This window comes from Pristis pectinata, chromosome 3 (genome assembly GCF_009764475.1).
Source record: "Pristis pectinata isolate sPriPec2 chromosome 3, sPriPec2.1.pri, whole genome shotgun sequence".
NCBI classification, from domain to species: domain Eukaryota; kingdom Metazoa; phylum Chordata; class Chondrichthyes; order Rhinopristiformes; family Pristidae; genus Pristis; species Pristis pectinata.
Genome location: NC_067407.1, coordinates 25272681 through 25291639, shown reverse-complemented (window position 1 = coordinate 25291639; position 18959 = coordinate 25272681). Strand labels below are relative to the sequence as shown.

At 39.5% G+C, this 18959-nt stretch overlaps 1 protein-coding gene across 1 annotated transcript in view; it reads right to left on the bottom strand.

Annotated features, from left to right (window-relative positions):
* Window positions 1-18959, bottom strand: part of b4galt2 (UDP-Gal:betaGlcNAc beta 1,4- galactosyltransferase, polypeptide 2) — a 257205-nt gene that overhangs the window by 43692 nt on the left and 194554 nt on the right. The window contains exons 4-5 of the mRNA XM_052011687.1: window positions 18205-18392; window positions 5702-5824 (exon numbers count right to left, since the gene is read on the bottom strand). Coding sequence (XP_051867647.1) covers window positions 5702-5824; window positions 18205-18392 — 311 coding nt within the window. The remainder of the gene's footprint in view (window positions 1-5701; window positions 5825-18204; window positions 18393-18959) is intronic.

Below are 18959 nucleotides of genomic sequence, written 5' to 3'. Positions count from 1 at the left end.
TTTTAAATGATCACCCCTTATCTTGTAACTGTTTTTCTTCTTTGAGGCTTGTGGAAACATTTCAACGTCTATCCTTTATGCCGCCATAGGATCTTGTAAATTTCATTAATATCATCAGTCATTCTTCTAAACTCCAAAGAATACAGATCTAACTTCTTCAGTTGCTTTGGTAGGATAACCCCCTCATCCTAGGAATTAGTTGAGTAACCCTCCTCTGGATTCCCTCCAAGCTAGAATATCCTTTCTTAAATAAGGGGACCAAAACTGTGCACTGTACTTAAAATGCACCTCATCAGCACCCTGTACAATTGTAACAATACTTTTGTTTCCAAACTCCAAACCCTTGCAAATAAAGGCCATTACACCATTTGCCTTCCTAACTATGTGATGGAACTATTCCTAACCTTTTGTGCTTCATGCACAAGAATGCCTGGATTCCTTTGTATACCACTCATTTGTACTCTCTCTCCACTTAGATCATAGATTTTGATTCCTCATAAGAACCTCTCTCTCCACCGAAATAAATAATCTGGTTATTTATTTAATTCAATTTTGTGGGTTCTTGTGTTGAATCTGGCTTGCATTTCCTGCAGTTAATGCTGTAAATTGCCTTGAAAGACACTGTCATGAAAATAGTGAGGTTCTTTCCCTTTTCAGTACTGTTTGCTGCAGGTTCAAAACCTTTACTTGCTCAGTAAAACAATACGAATTGTGCCAGAAGGATATCCAATTATGATAGATTTATTGGACCAGAGAGCTAGTCTGCTTCAATCTGATGAATTGGGTATGCTCCCTAACATAGTTAACCTATGAGATCATTGAGTGGAGGTGATTTCATTGCTAATGCCAACATTAAGGTTTGGAAACACACAAAGGGGCTGGACATTAAGGACTGAGATGAGAAAAAATTATTTTGGAATGGCAGTGTGGGTGTGAGGGGTCAAATGGGTTAATCCTGTTTCTATATTGGTGATTTATCTTAATTTGGCTTTTATGTCATCAATGCTAATCAAAGAGTATTAACTACTTTAAACTGTTTCAAATAATACATTAGTCAAAGCTTTTCAAAAGCATAGTTAATCAATTCGAGGCAATAATAACTTAAATTATTGAAATTTGTACATAATTGAGACAAGATATCACACATCACTTAACTGAAAGTAATCTGTGCATCAGCTGGAATCATAATTAATTATGGATGATTCCAGTCCCAAGAGGCCTACTGGCTACATACTCTACTGAAAGCTGTCACAAATTTAGGATTAGAGCTCTGTGTCCTCGAATTTGTATCTGTACCAAGAGCTAGAAGAATGGTAATGCATCAGTTTGCTTCCATCATCTTCAAAATTCCCTATCATCAATTGTTTATTGTTGGTAACATTGTACTCACAGTCAGAAACACTTATAAGATAGCTTTATTAGTCACATGCACATCAAAACACACAGTGAAATAGGACTGTGGAATCATAGAACAGTACAGCACAATACAGGCCCTTCGGCCCACAATGTTGCGCCGATCTTTAAACCTCGCCTAAGACTATCAAACCCCTTCCTCCCACATATCCCTCTATTTTAAATTCCTCCATATGCTTATCTAGTAATCTCTTGAATTTGACCAATGTACCTGCCTCCACCACCGCCCAGGCAGCGTATTCCATGCCCCAACCACTCTCTGGATAAAGAACCTTCCTCTGATATCTCCCTTGAACTTCCCACCCATTACTTTAAAGCCATGCCTTCTTGTATTGAGCATTGGTGCCCCGGGAAAGAGGCACTGGCTGTCCACTCTATCTATTCCTCTTAATATTTTGTACACCTCTATCATGTCTCCTCTCATCCTCCTTCTCTCCAAAGAGTAAAGCCCTAGCTCCCTTAGTCTCTCCTCATAATGCATACTCTCTAAACCAGGCAGCATCCTGGTAAATCTCCTCTGCACCCTTTCCAACACTTCCACATCCTTCCTATAATGAGGCGACCAGAACTGGACACAGTACTCTAAGTGTGGTCTAACCAGAGTTTGTAAAGCTGCATCATTACCTCACAGCTTTTAAACTCGATCCCACGACTTATGAAAGCTAACATCCCATAAGCTTTCTTAACTACCCTATCCACCTGTGAGGCAACTTTCAGGGATCTGTGGATATGGATCCCCAGATCCCTCTGCTCCTCCACACTACCCAGAATCCTGACATTAACTTTGTACTCTGCCTTCGAGTTTGTCCTTCCAAAGTGTACCTCCTCACACTTCTCTGGATTGAACTCCATCTGCCAATTCTCAGCTCAGCCCTGCATCCTATCAATGTCCCTCTGCAATCTTCAACAATCCTCTACACTATCCACAACACCACCAACCTTTGTGTCGTCTGCAAACTTGCCAACCCACCCTTCTACCACCTCATCCAAGTCATTAATAAAAATCACAAAAAGCAGAGGTCCCAGAACTGATCCTTGTGGGACACCGCTAGTCACAGCCCTCCAATCTGAATGCACCCCCTCCACCACAACCCTCTGCTTTCTACAGGCAAGCCAATTCTGAATCCACATGACCAAGCTTCCCTGGATCCCATGCCCTCTGATCTTCTGAAGAAGCCTACCATGTGGAACCTTGTCAAGTGCCTTACTAAATCCATGTAGACCACATCTACTACACTACCCTCTTCAATCTGTCTGGTCACCTCCTCAAAGAACACTATCAGGCTTGTGAGACATGATCTGCCCTTCATAAAGCCATGCTGGCTGTCCCTGATCAGACATGATTCTCTAAATGCCCATAGATCCCATCTCTAAGAATCCTTTCCAACAGCTTGCCCACCACAGACCTAAGGCTCGCTGGTCTATAATTCCCTTGACTATCCCTACTACCATTTTTGAATATGGGGACAACATTTGCCACCCTCCAATCCTCTGGTACCATTCCTGTGGACAATGAGGACTCAGAGATCCTAGCCAAAGGTTCAGCAATCTCCTCCCTCGCCTTGTGGAGCAGCCTGGGGAATATTCCGTCAGGCCCCGGGGACTTACCTGTCCTAATATTTTCTAACAGCCCCAACACATCCTCTCTCTTGATATCAACATGCTTTAGAACATTAACCTTACCAACACTGTCCTCAGCATCATCAAAGCCCCTCTCCTTGGTGAATACTGAAGAGAAGTATTCATTGAGGACCTCATCCACTTCCACAGCTTCCAGGCACATCTTCCCACTTTGTCTCTAATCAGTCCTACCTTTACTCCCGTCATCCTTCTGCTCTTCACACAAGTGAAAAATGCCTTGGATTTTTCCTTAACCCTACTTGCCAAGGCCTTTTCATGTCCCCTTCTTGCTCTCCTCAGCCCCTTACATTCTTTCTTTGCTACCCTATATTCCTCAAGAGCCCTAACTGTGATCCTTGCTGCCTCAACCTTATGTATGCTGCCTTCTTCCTCCTAACTAGATGTTCCACCTCTCTTGTCACCCATGGTTCCTTCAACCTGCCATTCTTTCTCTGCCTCACCGGGACAAATTCATCCCTAACATCCTGCAAGAGATCCCCAAACAATGACCACATTTCCATAGTACATTTCCCTTCAAATACATCTTTTGCGTAGTGTTCTGGGGGCAGCCCGCCAGTATCGCCACGCTTCCAGCGCCAACATAGCATGCCCACAACTTCCTAACCTGTACGTCTTTGGAATGTGGGAGGAAACTGGAGCACACGGAGGAAACTCACACAGACACGGGAAGAGCATACAAACTCCTTTAAGGGAGCAGCCAGAATTGAACCCAGGTCGCTGGCACTGTAATAGCGTTATGCTGACCGCTAAGTTGCAGAATTTCATCCCTTAATGCTACAGACCCTCCTGAATGATCACTGTGATAACAATGTCCTGTTGATAATAGGGCACACTTTGTCATATTCTAACCCAAAATGCATAAATGTATCAGTAGCCCAAAAAATGTTAATAGCAAAGTAACAGTGCTCACTGCTGACCTTGCATAAAAGCTGCCTAAAGATCTAGTAATCTTTGCAGTATGCACTTCATCGTTTATGAAGTCAGTTGTCACCTTTAACGATGAGATGGACTCTTGACCTCAATCTACCTTGTTTGACCTTGCATCTCATTGTCTGCCTACAATGCACTTCCCTGTAGCTGTGACACTTTACTCTGTATTCTGTTATTTTTACCCTGTACTACTTCAATGCACTCTGTGCTACCTCAATGCACTGTGTTAATGAGCTGATCTGTACAAATGGTATGCCAGACAAGATTTTTGCTCTACCTCAGTACAAGTGACAATAATAAACCAATACCAATCTGGCATCATCTCTTGGGCCTCACTGGTGTAAGTGATGTCATCAGCTTGGCTGAACAGCCAAGAACATTGAAGAATTCTTGCAGACAGCAAACCATAAAGTAAAAAGCAACATTCTCAACTAACTTTTTAAACATTCTATATAGAGTAAAATAAAGATTGCAACATTCACATGATATTAAGGTGGAAACAAAAATATTGAATACAAATATTAAAATAATCAATATTTTTATTTTAACAAGGCATAGAATTGTAAATATTCAAAGAAATGTTTATCAGCACACTGTTATGCTTTTTAAAATGAGTGAGGAGGTTCTTAAGCTGTAGTTATGGCTTACTACACTTAAAAGCCATCAAAACTCATTCAACAGGATGTAGAATAAAAACAAAAAATGGTTGAATTGCTCAGCAGGTCAGGCAAACATCTGCGGAGGGAGACACAATTTAAAGTTGAGGAGAATGGGGGAAGGGATGGAGAGAAGGCAAGGGAAAGTCTATGATAGGGAGGAGACTAGGAGAGAGTGAACAACACAAGTGATGATGATGCAGGCTGAGAGAGGGTGGTAAAGGTATGCCTGGCAGAGGTTTAAATAGGAAGAGATGAACTAAACCTGAAGTACTGGAGGAGGAGAGAGAGAAAAAAAGAATGTTGGAAATGCAAGATACAAGATTGGAATGGCTGATTACCTGAATTATTGAAGTTATTGTTAAGTCCTGAAGCTATAATGTGCCAAGTTGGATAATGAGGTGCTGTTCCTAGTCTGCAAAATGTCACTGTCCTTCTTCAGCATGACTGGCTTGTAAGTAGTTTAAGTTCTCATCAGTTCATTGGTTTCCATTAACTATACAGGAGAAAGTTGCAACAGTGCATCCACGCCCTTTCAGGGAATCGTTGATAGCAACTTCTGGATTTCCATGTTTAACTACACGTGTGTGCTCAAAGGTTGCTATCAGATTTCCTCTGTCAAAACAATGAGTGTTAGTAGTCTTACTGCCATTCACACTGCAGATTCTGAGCTCTCTCCTTTTTTAGTCATTGCCCATATAACTATTCACAAAAGTGACAGTGTGGCGAATGATTGAGAGAGAGTAGACAAGAGAGAAAGAAATAAAAAGCAAACCATATGATGCAGGAATAACTAAAGCAGCTCAAAAATATTTGAAGTGTTTCAACAAAGATAAATAGTTCAGATTCTAAATCCAGGAGGGACAATCCAAGCTAAAACTGACACTGTAATATTGTTACTGAGGGGCTAAACTTAAACAAAGCAAGATTAAATGAGAATCGAATAAAACCACAACCAAACTTCTTATAATTCTGGTATTCATGTCATCCTTTCCAAGCAAAACTTTTGAAAATATTTCTAGAACAAGTCAGAGATATTAGTGATTGAAATACCACCGTACCTGTTATAAATATCATCATCTTCACCGCCCCAGCCCCAGTATTCATTTGGGAAGCCATTTATTTTTAAAAACTGCTCCTTGCTCAGTCCTGAGACACCACCAAAGTAGCCATTGTATGGGAGCCTAACAGAAGAAAGCAGAAGGTTAGCAGGAACCATGAACTCTTGAGCACTGATCACCTTCTTCACAATGGAACTGTGATGTTTGGAATTATCTTCTCATTATAAGCATTTGGTAATTATCTGCCAAAATTTCTCAAAGATTGATATTTGACATTTTGTGAGTGCTAAATTATTGCATATTCCTTTTTTTTCAAGGAACCATAGCATTTAATAATTTTTCTCCAGATGTGACCCAGCCACACTGTGCATTGGTACGCTGGCAGATGTACAAACAAGTCTATGCTGTCAGGTTACATCTGCTCATGACAGCAAGCCAAGATGCTGAGGATCACTAAGATAGTTTATGTCCCACCAATGCATGGGACAGCATGTGGGAACTGGGAAACACTTCTCTGATATATACTGCCCTCCTTTAAAGAAATGCTCACATCATTCTTTTTCTTGTAACTGGCAATTATATGAATCAGTAGTGAGCCAAATCCTGTTGGAGCAGTGTATTTTGTAATTGGTGCTATTAGTTGGACATTTTACTGCATTTCTCTCAGAATGTTTTGACCTTTAATTTACTGGGGTTATGAACAGATAATGGCAATCCCAAGGCAATGAGACATCTGGGAGTGTAGTGAAGAAAAGGACCAACAGGATATCTCGGTAATTGAAGAGATTTAAAGATTGAGGGGGAAAAAAAAATCAGATGAACTATGGAAAAGTAGGATGAATGAATGTCAAGTCAGATAGATTCAGAAAAATAAAAGAGGAAAAGAATGATTGAAAAGAGAGATAGAAAATAAGAAGAATGAAAAAAATAATCTTTGGATTTTCCAGCACCTGTAATTCTTTTTTTACTTTTGGAGTTCAAATAGTTTCCCTTCTGAGATAAGAGGTGGATTGATATTGCATTAACCATATCATAATGTTAACATAGTACTTACATACTTAAAGCAACGGAAGGAAGTCATTTGACTCATCAGGTCCAGGCCAGCTCTCAGTGAGCAATTCCATCAGTCCACTCCCTCTCTCCATTAACTCCTGCAACCTACTCATTCTTACACATGCTCATCAATTCCCTTTGATTCTTTGTGCCATTAACCCACACTAAAGGATAATTTACAGTAGCTAGTTAACCCACCAGCAAATCTCTGGGGCATGAGAAGAAACAAGAGTGGCTGGAGGAAACCCACATGAGGAGAATATGCCAACTCTGCAGAGACGACACCCCAGGTCAGGATCAAATATGAACCTCTGGAGCTGTGAGGCAGCAACACCAATTTCTCGGCAGTTTGTTATTAGCAGCTCTGAGTTGAATTTAATATGCAAATCACTGTATGAACTTAGAATGGGTCAAACCTTTCATAGAACAGTACAGTACAGTACAGCACAGGAACAGGCCCTTTCGTCTGTTCCTGTGCTGTACTGTTCTATGTTCTATTTTTACAATTCAATGGGGAGGTTCAGAATGACTTGGCCCTGTTAGGCTGATGGTGGAGCAGCGTAAATTGACCAGCAAGTAATATTGATTCACAGCTCATGACTCAGCTCTCCTTTGCCTGAATTTTCTGGTTGATTTATACATTAATAAGGCCATATGGCTCAAACTCTTCATTTCTTTATAGCATGGTTTAATTTGGCATCATGCTTGGCACAGATATCATGGGCCAAAGGGTCTGTCCCTATGTTGTACTGTTCTATACTCTATGTAAGGTTTGACCCATTCTAAGTTCATAGTGTTAGTTGGTTTCTGAATCAGCACCATTGCAAAGGGAATCTTAGATTCTTAGAAAATCACATCAGCAAAAATCAAGCTGTATTCCGTATTTTGGCATTTATTCCAAGGCAAAAAAAAATCACACAAATGGCATAGAATGGAACACACAAAAGAGCACAATAATTTTGCAAGCTACTAACAGTCTGGAATCAATGGGAAACAGTCATAATAAAGACATATACAGTTACGGGAAATATTTATTTTCTCATCAGTGATTTCTACATGCCAGAGATTTAATAATGAGTAGCATAACATCAAGTCATCTTGCATAAGAAATAGGAGCAGGAGTAGGCCATCTGACCCGTCGAGCCTGCTCCGCCATTCAATAAGACCATGGCTGATCTGGCCGTGGACTCAGACCCACCTACCTGCCTTTTCCCCATAACCTTTAGTTCCCCACTGTGCAAAAATCTATCTAACTGTGCCTTAAACAGAGATACAAGGGATCCTCAAATTGTAATCTGGGCTCTACAATATTCAACAGAGACAACCACAAAGATTTGTCGGTTTCTCATAGTTCATCGGGTGCAATTCGTCTTCAAGTCTGACTTACTGTAAAGATGGTTGAAGCTAACAAGTATAAAATAAAACAGTTTTCTCCAGATGTGCAGTTGTGATGGATTCAGTGGAGAAAGCCTACAGCCATTGATAAGCAGCTCACCAACTGTATCAATTTAAGGATGTTGGTTATAGAAAGGGATTTTTTTTAATCCTATATTTTGACAATCTTTTTGGTTTTCACAAAGGCAAGTGCTGAATCCTCAGAATGTTCTTTATTTTGCAACTGTATTCCTTCTGCTTTCATATTAACTTACAATGGCATTTCTTCAAGGCAAAAATAATTATAAATTGCACATTTCTTGCACACATAGCTAAACCACCTCAGCCCCTCCAGCAGTGAGTCTCTTTGCAGAGGTTGCAAGGCCATGGGGAATTAATATCTTTATATGTATAAGGGATGTGATAGTCTGCGCCCCATGCTTTTACTGATTTATGATTTTTTTACTGCATTGGTGTCATTTCTGCTTTAATGTTACATTTTAAAAACTAGTCTAAATGCCTTAAGTAATAATTAATCCAAACATAAAGCAAATATATTTGGGCAGGAGGATCTTACAGTAATCTCGACTTGAGTTTCTATTAACAATTTTTGACAACTCCCAGTACATGCAAGCCACAATTCCCAACCATAATAAATCATTAACAGATGTAGTCATTAAAGTCCTCTTTACCCGCATTTTCTTAACCAAGGTAGTAATTTCTGAAGATATTTGTTCTGATAAAGATAAATAGCTCAGATTCTGCTGTAATAATAACAAGTGAGGCTATCAGCAGTCATTTTTATTGAGTAAACTGGACAATTTTTAGTGACCACGTATTTGCAGTTAAGTTATAAATCCAGGAGTTGCTGTCCTACTCCTCCTCCTCCATATCCTACCTCTCGAAAAGGGATATCCTGCTCCTCCAAGGGGAGGTCCACTATCGCAGTCCTCTCCATGAGGCGCAGCTGCAAAATGACTGCAATGGCAAGAAAGTTAGACTGTATGTGGACTGAAAGTGTTAGGTCTGGTGCATCCAGAAGTGTGTATTAACTGCTTCTGTGACCTTGCAAGAAATGAGGGAGACCTTCAGAGGGAAGTCAACAATCTTAATGGGAAATGTCAGTATCTCAGACTTCGACTGATGAGCTGCCAAATGTGGATGCCCTAGGTCCTGAGGACGGGTCCACACACACCAACTCCTGGGAGGATGGGTCGTACACACACCGACTCTCCCTTGGGACGTGTCTCACACACACCAACTCTCCCTGGGGGATGGGTCCCACACACACCGACTCCCTGGTGACATGGATCTCATACATACCAACCTTCCCTGGGGTATTAACTCTCTATGGACATTCATTCATCGGGGTGACGGGTTGTACAGACACCAATTCTCAAGTCTCCACATTTGTGTAAATTAGAATCCATTTGCTACAGCTCCACCCAGTCACTTAATTCATTAATTCCTCTTTGCTAATCTAACAATGTAATCAAGTTAATAAATCTAGAGAATGTAAAGTTATAATGTACCCACACAAAGAAGACTGAACTTTGTCCTCTACATTGCACTGAAATAAAAATTATCTGTATTCAGGGATATAGTAATACAGTGGCGTGATTGTTGCTGGCAAATAGCTAAACTTTTCACTTGCAATTTTGGGAATAAAAGGAAGAGAAGCACTCAGTGTAAATACGGCATAAAATGTGGCAGTGTGACACAATGATGTTAGATGTCATATGTTAAATACTTAAAAGGAAACCAATACCAATAGTTAAAAGGTCATAATGAAATTATTGTCTAAATCACAGGGAGTTCACACCTACAAGGTACAGAGTCATAAGTACAGAAGCAGGCCCTTCTGCCCATCACATCCATGCTGACCATTGTATTCATCTATATTAATTCCATTCATCAGCATTTCGATTCTTTAATGCTTTGGTGATCCAAATGCTCATATAGATATTTCTTAAATGTTGTGAGAGTACCTGAATCCACCACCTCCTCAGGCTGTCTGTACCAATTCCATCACACCTGGGTTTCCAATCAGTATGACATATAAAGGATCATGCTGCTTTGCAGATCATCCAGAAACATACAGTAGACATTGCTGCACAGGAGGAGGAGGCTTTTTTTTTATAATTCATTCAAAGTATGTGGGCTTCACAGGCTGAGCCAGCATTTAACTGCCCATCCTTAATTCTCCTTGAGAAGCTGGCGGTGAGCTGCCTTCTTAAAACGCCGCAGTCCTCGAGAGGTGGGTGTAACCATAATGCTGTGAGGGAGGGAGTTCTAGGATTTCGACCCAACGATGGCAAAGGAATGGTGATACATTTCTGAGTTGGGATGGTGTATGGCTTGGAGAGCAACTTTCAGGTGGTGGTTTTGCTGCCCCTGTGCTTCAAGCTGGTGGAAATTATTGGTTTGGAAGGTACTGTCTAAGGAGTCTTGGCGGGTTCATGTAGTGCATCCTGTAGATGGTACAAGCTGCTGCTACTATGCATCAGTGGTGGAGTGAGTGAATGGTTGCGGATGGGGTGCCTATCAAGTGGGCTGTTATGTCCTGTACAGTGTTGAGCTTCTTGAGTGTTGTTGAAGCTGCACTCATCCAGGCAAGTGAAGAGTGTTCCATCACACTCCTGACTTGAGCCTTGTATGGCCTATTTTTCACTGAGCTGGCTCTTTGGAAAAGCAGTCATGTGTACATCCAGAGTCCCACGTTTGTCTGTGAATCTGCAAGTTCCTCATCCTCAAATCACCAGACAACTCAGATCTAAAATTATCCAAGCAATCAGATTTTTTCAGATACAGTATTCTAGATCGCAACAATGCTGTAGAGAAAAAAAAATCTCATCCCCTCTCTAATCTTTCGCAAATAATCTTTAGTCTTTGACTTCTTGAGAGTTTCCTCAGGGTTTCACTCACTCTGTCCACATGACTACATCTTAGAAAAATGTCACTGATCTAAAATTTTAAACTCTCTTTTTCTCTCTCTCCAGATGCTGCCTGAGCTGCTGAGCACTTCCAGTATTTTGTGTTTTTATTTCAGGTTTTCCAATATCTGTAGTGTTTCCTTTTTGTTAGAAGGGTTTCATTCAAAGTTTAGTTTGTGGAGAGGAAGAAGCCCCAAGGAAATTCCCAGCCTGAGAGATATACAACTGGCAAATCCAATCAGCATTAATTTTGGCTTCACAGCTTCCAGCAAATCTCCCTGTTAGCTCGTCTAGTCACCAGGATGACTAGAATAGGGGTTTATGCAGTTCAGAAAACAGAATTTAACAGAGGCTTGAACAACTATTTGGTTTTGCCATTCTTTATCACAAATCTCAGGAAGCACTTAATTATTCACCTTAACTGTCAAAACTCAAGACATAATTTGCTAGTTAAAAACAAGACTGATGATCTTACATCAGCACTAATCAATATTTCACTCAACTACAGTGAAAAAGTGTTTTTTGATATGCAAGTGCAGCTTGTTTGAGCTGAACTGTGATTTTCAGTCATGTATAATAGGAGGATTGTCTGGTTGAGGAAGCAGCACTATGGAACTACTGAAGTATGGCCATTTCTTTTCGCGTGATCAGCATACTTTCAGGCACCCTTTCTTCTTCTGCCAACTGTTTGTTGCAACGTATTAAGAACTTGCCAGCAATAGGGAAGAAAGACCTACTGGATTTAGAGATAGGATTCAAGAGAATTCTTTGGTTAATTTCACTAATAACTATACAGCTCCACGGAGAAAACTTGCAAGTGGTTTTATTTATAAAATTAATTGGAGCATATTAAAAGGTACTAACTTACAATTAACCACATTCACTTTCTGTAAACTTTACACTTAGGACTGGTTAAGTATTCAGTGGGAATCTGAGGTGCCAACCATTAGTCCACAACACTACCACCACAATTTAAAAAACCCTTTTATCGGTTACTCAGACCCAAATGAAAGGGGATCGCAATTCGGAAACAAACCCTAGACTTGCTACCTGGGCCTAAAAACGGACGCCCAGTAAAGAAATTCCCAAGTAGGAAAGCTGGGCAGTTTCTACAATGGGAAATGAAAATCTTCCCAAATTTTCCATAAAGTGTGAAAATGTTGAAGTCAGTATCTCATTGTCAAAGCTGTTATCCCTTCAGTAGTTGAAATGCAATTGAGTATTTAAATCATTAAATTATGGCCCAATAATCAGTAACTTCCTTCTTGCCTGAATGTAGAGGAAAACAATGGAAAATGATTCTTCTGTCGTGGGTGGATGCAGAAGTTCAGCCTATTTAGTTGACTGGAATTTATGAAGCTACTAGCAATGAGTGCCACCAGAGGCAACAGTGCATCATGTTAGAAACCAGCCTGCCCATCACTTTATATTTGAAATTAATAAGACTGGAGATGGTCTGCCCTTTCTAGCATTAATATTGTAATGGTGCAAAAAGATCAAGAGACCTCCTTTAAGTGACAGTAACTGATCGTCCTGAGGGTCTAAGATAGCATTTGTTGACATGGGTATAACATTCTTCAAATAACAGTAATATTCCTCATATCCTTCAAATATATGAACATATTATATATACTTACTAAATTAATGACAAGTATTTATCAAGATGACAAACTAAAAATAGGGGGCAGGACCTACAATACTATTCTATGGGAAAGATTTTATTTAAAATAAGATTAGTTATTTAATGCTGCTACAATCTCAACTCTTACATAATATCAATTTAAACTTATTTTTCTTTTGGCTTTTTCTGCTAATCATGGGCTTGTAATATTAAGCTTCAAAGAAACATTCACTGGATCAAATGGTTTCAGTTAGCTTTAAATCTCACTGAATAAAAAACTCTGTCAAGAAGCATTCCTTGCCACAGGAGCATCTGCAAGTGTTATATCCTTTAGGAGGGAGCCGAACACAGCCAGGAATACTAATCATTTCAAGAAGCAGGTCATGGCCATGGCTTAATTTGAATAATAATCCGCAATGAACAAGGATCTTATTGTAGAAGAGTCCTGGTGAAGCTTTTGTCATTTCTACTTTCAATATTCTTGTGAATATTGAAGTAGGAGTCCCACCTTAAAAATCAAGGCACTATCAATTATTTCACTCAGTTTACTTTTGGAAAAGGTTATGGAATGAGGAATGAATATCACCATACATGCATCTGCCTCCTTTATTGATATATGCCATTGTACCGTTAACCGTTAAGTTGTCACAGGGCACAATTGCCAAACTCTGTTTACATTTTCCTCTTTTTGTTCCAGTCTACAAGGAGTACCCTGTACGTCCTGATCTTCCCCATTTAGATATTGCTGCTATGTACCTGTCTCCTTGAGTCAGCTGGACTCCACCTTGCAATAGGGAAACCTAAGTTCAAACATACTGAAGAGAGATTTATGCATCAGATATTGCCCCCATTCTCAGAGTATAAAATACTCTTGATTTGCAGAATCGTCTGAACTACTTGAAATCATTAATGCTGGAAGCCATTTGTTCCACAATTTACTGTGCAGTAGTTCTCTTTTTCGATACACAAGTCAAAGCCCTCATAGGCCTTCAGGAGTCTGGTTTGTTTAGAAAAGGAGATCAATAAACAATAACTTAATTACTTACAGAACTCCCTTCCTCCAAAAACTGTAAATAGGAAGTAATTGCTAAACATGTCCCAAATGGTGATAAATATTTCACTCAATGATGTGGAAAGTTTCTGGTTCTGGAGAGGATTTTCCTTTCAGCTTCAAGAAGGGGAAAATTTAAAAAAAATCTCGACTCAGACAGACAATCAATTGCAACATAGTTTCTGGAAAAGTCAGAACGAAAGGGGTAGCTAGGGTATACTTACACTTGAGTCAGGATAGATAACCCATTGATGCCAGGGAGGGTAACATTTTCATTGCTTTGCACTTTTATGTGAAGCAAGCTCTCCTATTTTATTTCACTCGCTGTGAAATAAAATGTTTATTGATTCTATGTGGTCTCTTCTCACCAATCGTTTAATCCACCATGAGGACTGAAGAGTATGTTAAACTTGTACAAGTACAGACCACAAAGGAATCCTATTTTCACATTCTTAGGTTGCACTATTGTACAATAAGCTATTAGTGTAGGTATGTTTTAAAACATGAAATATTCAGCTCACTTACTTGACTCATCGTCACTTTCTGTAAAGAGGATGGGATTTTCCTCCAGGTTATTTGCACTTCACTAGTCTAATTTTGGTGAATATAAACACATCTAATTTTTTTTCCTGAAACACACCAAACTTCTCCTCAGGGGAATAACGCACTAAACAAATTTTAAATATATTGTGGAAGACCCAAATAACATACAAGTAGTAATGGGAAATCATGAATCTAACAAGAGTGAGGAGATGTAATGAGTGAAAAAGTATCAGAAAAATTAATGGGTCTAGAAGCCGCCAAATTTATGAGACATCATGGGCTAAATCTGAGTGTTTTAAAAAACGTAAATGACAGGAACAGTGAGTGCGGTGGCAACAATTTTCCAGAGTCCCTCAGAATCCAGAATGGTCCTATCAGATTAGAATATAGCACATAAGAACAAAAGAAAATAAGACACGGAATAGGCCACCAGGTCTCTCAAGCCTGCTCCGCCATTCAATATGATCATGGCTGATCTATGCTAGCCTCAACTCCTCTTCTGAGCCACTTCCCCCATAACCCTCAATCCTCGATCTTTCAAATATTCATCTATCTCCACTTTAAACTAATGATCAGGCCTCCACCACCCTCAGTGACAGAGAAGAAATTTCTACACGCTTCAGTTTTAAATGACTGCCCCTTCCTCCCCCAGTTTGTAGCTACGTCCCCTTGTCTGTGACTCCTGCACTAGTGAGAACATCTCAACATTTACCTTGTCAAGTGCCCGTGGGATCTTATCTGTTTGAATAAGCTCACCTCTCATCCTTTTAAATTCGAAAGAGTACAGACTGTCTAACACTTATCACTATCATTCAAGAAAGAAGGAAGAGAAACAATATGCTAGTGAACTTGCTATCATGCTCAGGAAAATGTGGAATCCCATATTAATAGGGCATTAGGAAAAGAGCTGAAAATCAAAAAAACGCATACAGGAAAAGTCCAAAAATGTGCGATCTGACTTTTCGGAAAACTTGATTCTTTGGCATCTGGCAAATCAGGTGAAGTTTGTGTGCTCCCCTTTAGCTCACTGGCGCTTTAGTTTCCACACTCTTTTTAAACCCCTCAAGCTCCAGTTTCCGTGCTCTCTTTAAATTGACCGGGCTCACTAGAAAGTTTATTATAATACTGTATAGTATCTAAAAAAAGAGAATTAAAAGTGTCTTGAGGTATTAATAGGAACGACATCCAATTGTCTGAAAAATCTGCACCAAAGTCCTGAGTGTACTGGTTTATTGTAGGTTTATGGTATTCTGGAAATGTGAAATACAAACAAAAAATGATGGGAACACCCAACACATCAGGCAGCACCTTGAAAAGAGAAACAGAATTAAAAGTTTCAGGTCAAACACCCTTCATCAGAACTCTGAAACATCTACTCTGTCTCTCTTCCCACAGACGCTGCCTGACCTGATGCATGTTTCCAGCATTTTAATTTTTGATTAAGTGTTATTTGACTGGTAAAAGTCAACATAATTTAAGATGGCACAATCATATTCGACAAAACAGCTGGCATAGAGATGAGGGGAAAACTAATGGATGTACTTTATCTGAATTTTGAAAAGACTGATAAGGTGCCACAAAAAAGTCTGTTTATAAGATAAAAACTCATGGGATTGGGGGATATAATACATCAGCATGGATAAAGGATTATTGAAGGTCAAAAAGCAGACAGCAGGAATAAATGGGTCATTTTCAGGTTGGCAGGCTATTAATAACAAGGAACAGTACTGGGGCTTCAGCTATTCACCATCTATATTAATGATTTAGATGAAGGCACAGTGTATTGTATCCAAGTTTGCTGATGATACAAACCTCAGGGGAAAGTGAGCTGTGAGGCAGACTTGAAAAGCAAAGTGATAGAGACAACTTAAGTGAGCAATGGAAATAGAGTGGCAGATGTTATACAATATGGGGAAACATGAGGGTAATTATTTTGGTAAGCTGAGTAAAGCTAATTTTAAAAAAGTTATAAGATGAAATGCTGGTGGTCAGATAGATACAGGTAATTTGGTATTTTTGTGCACAACAGACTGAAAGATCTCGTGTTGGTACAGCTATCATTTAGGAAGACAAGTTGGTAGGTTTGTCTTTATTGCAAAGGGGTTGGAATATAAAATAAGAACGTTCTGAGGAGTGAGTGGTGGTCTCCTTGGAATTAACAAGATTGAGATGACTTCACAGGATAGGGGATGGAAGGTTGTTCCCCCAGAATGGTGAGTCTAGAACTCTGGGGCATACCTGTTGGATAAGTGGTAGATTTGTTAGATTGGAAATGAGGTAGAATTTCTTTACTCAGAGGATTATGAATTTTGGAACTGCCCACCCTTAAGGGCTCAAGGGGATCTTTTATCAATGAATGTTCTTAAGGATCAGACTGAATGATTTTTAAATCAAGGGATGTGGGGATTGGGCAAGAAAGTAGCATTGACAGCAAGTAAAGGCTTGTTCTTGCAGAATTCTAGAGCAGGCTCAAGTAACTGCAGGACCTATTCATGCCTTGAGGATGACTTGATGGAACAGTGGTTAATATTGCTACCTCACCCCTCCAGACCTTGGGTGCCGTCTGTGTGGAGTCTGCATGTTTCCTCTGACTAGATGGGATTCCCCCAGGTGCTCTCGTCCTCTCCCACATGCCAAAGGTATGCTAGATAGTAGATTAATTGGCCACTGTAAATTGCCCTTGAAGTAGATGGGTAGCAAGAGATTTGGGGGGAGGGGAGAGTTGGTGAGGATACAAGAGAAAAAAATGGGATGAGTGTGGATGAGTGCTAGGTGGGTGGTGTGGATGTGGTGGGCGAAGAGTCTGCTCCCAAGCTATATGACGCTACTTCCCATGTTCAGAATGGGGTTTGAGTTGTGTTTGCAGCAAAATAATCTGAGAGAATTTACAACAAAAACAAGAACCTAAGTTTATAACATCGATGCACAACCTTCAGGTAAGATGGCAGGAATTGACATCTTCTCTGTGGGATAACAGCCAATCAGCAAGGAATGGTACCTTTACTGAGATTTTCTTGCGCAGATTCTTAGTGTTTCCCAGCCACTTCCCTCTGAGATTGCACTTTTTATTGCATAGCTATTTGGTGTTCTTCAGACATAAAGGAAGGGGAATAAAGGAAATTCAATAACAAGCAGGCATAAAAGTAGATGAGGAAAATAAGAAGGAGTGCTAACAACACAAGTGGAACATCAGAATTATGCAGTTAACAATAGCTTCCTTGAAACAACTGCACAAACAATTCAGGAAAACTACAGCTCCACTGAGATTATAAAGGAGTGCAAGGCAGTATTAGACAGTCAGATAAACTAAGGACTTAGACAACTAGAATACATTGCGAGACTCATTACTAATGATAACTCCTAAATATTTTAATGGCCTTGTACATCTCTCTAATCTACCCATTATACTTCATTTAATGATCCACAATGTTTCCCCTTTTGAAATAATTATTTGCATCAATGAAATTAAATACAGAATAAAGGCTGGTCAGGAAGGTATCAATGTCTTAGCCTGAAATAATTGACAGATCCTTTGTACACATACAAAGAGAAAAAATAAGCTACCACACTCTTAACTGTAATTTGTTCACTCATCCTCTGTTAACATTCTTGAGAATGTGCATCTGCATAATGGTAGAAGATACAAGTTCAGAAAGCTTTGGTAATAAAATCTTGAAAGAAGTGTATACGTATATTAAAAATAAGATGCAGATTCACAACTTTGCTAAGAGGTACACTTGCTGTGGATGTTTGAGATCTTTGATTACTGTTTTATGTCAGTAACTCAACTCTGCTAGGCTTACTTGGATTCAAGACTGATATTACAGTGAACAACTTCCGATGATTGTTATGAACCATGTTTTTTTTAAAATTCATTCAACATTAGGAACAACTGGTTTTCATTAATATAATTTAACCTCAATCTCACCTGAATCCAAATTTGTCCATGGCAATTGCAAAGTGACGTGGCTGGTCATAACAATGGTAGAGATTTCTGTCATCCATAGGGATCAAATCCACATCACTGAATACAAAGCAGTCATACTCTCCATCCTTCAGTACCTCCACGTAGCCAATGTTCAGTAACTTTGCTCGGTTGAACATGCCTTCACCTTGCTTAAAGACACAAAAAGAAATGAGAAAACATAGATGTAAAATGCATGCCCTGTGCATTATTGTGGAGATTTACAAATTTAGGAACATACATTATATTGGACAAAAACTATGCTGGAAGACATGAAAATGCACTAACACATTCAGAGTGCACACAGTGTCTGAAAGCATAACAGTGAGCACAATTTGTCGATAACCTGTGAGACAAAAAATATCCCCAAATGTCTCTCCAGCTTTTGTTATTTTCTGAAAAATAAGTGCACAAGAGGATGGTAATGCTCCATTCTCTATGTTCTTTGCTCCTTCTGACAGGTATTTATACAGGAAAGACAGCCTGAGCTACAGTCCAATCATATGATATATAAACACATGACTGGAGCTCCATGGATATCAGTCTTTAGTGTGCTGTTTAAATGCAGCACTGCATCAATGGGTGCAAGATAATGGTAATCTACTGAATACTAAGTGTACTGATCTTTGTAAAGTACAAGCAACATTTGTGACTTATGATGTTGTATTTATTGTCCTATAATGTAATATACTTTGCTGAATTGCTCAAGGCATTCATGT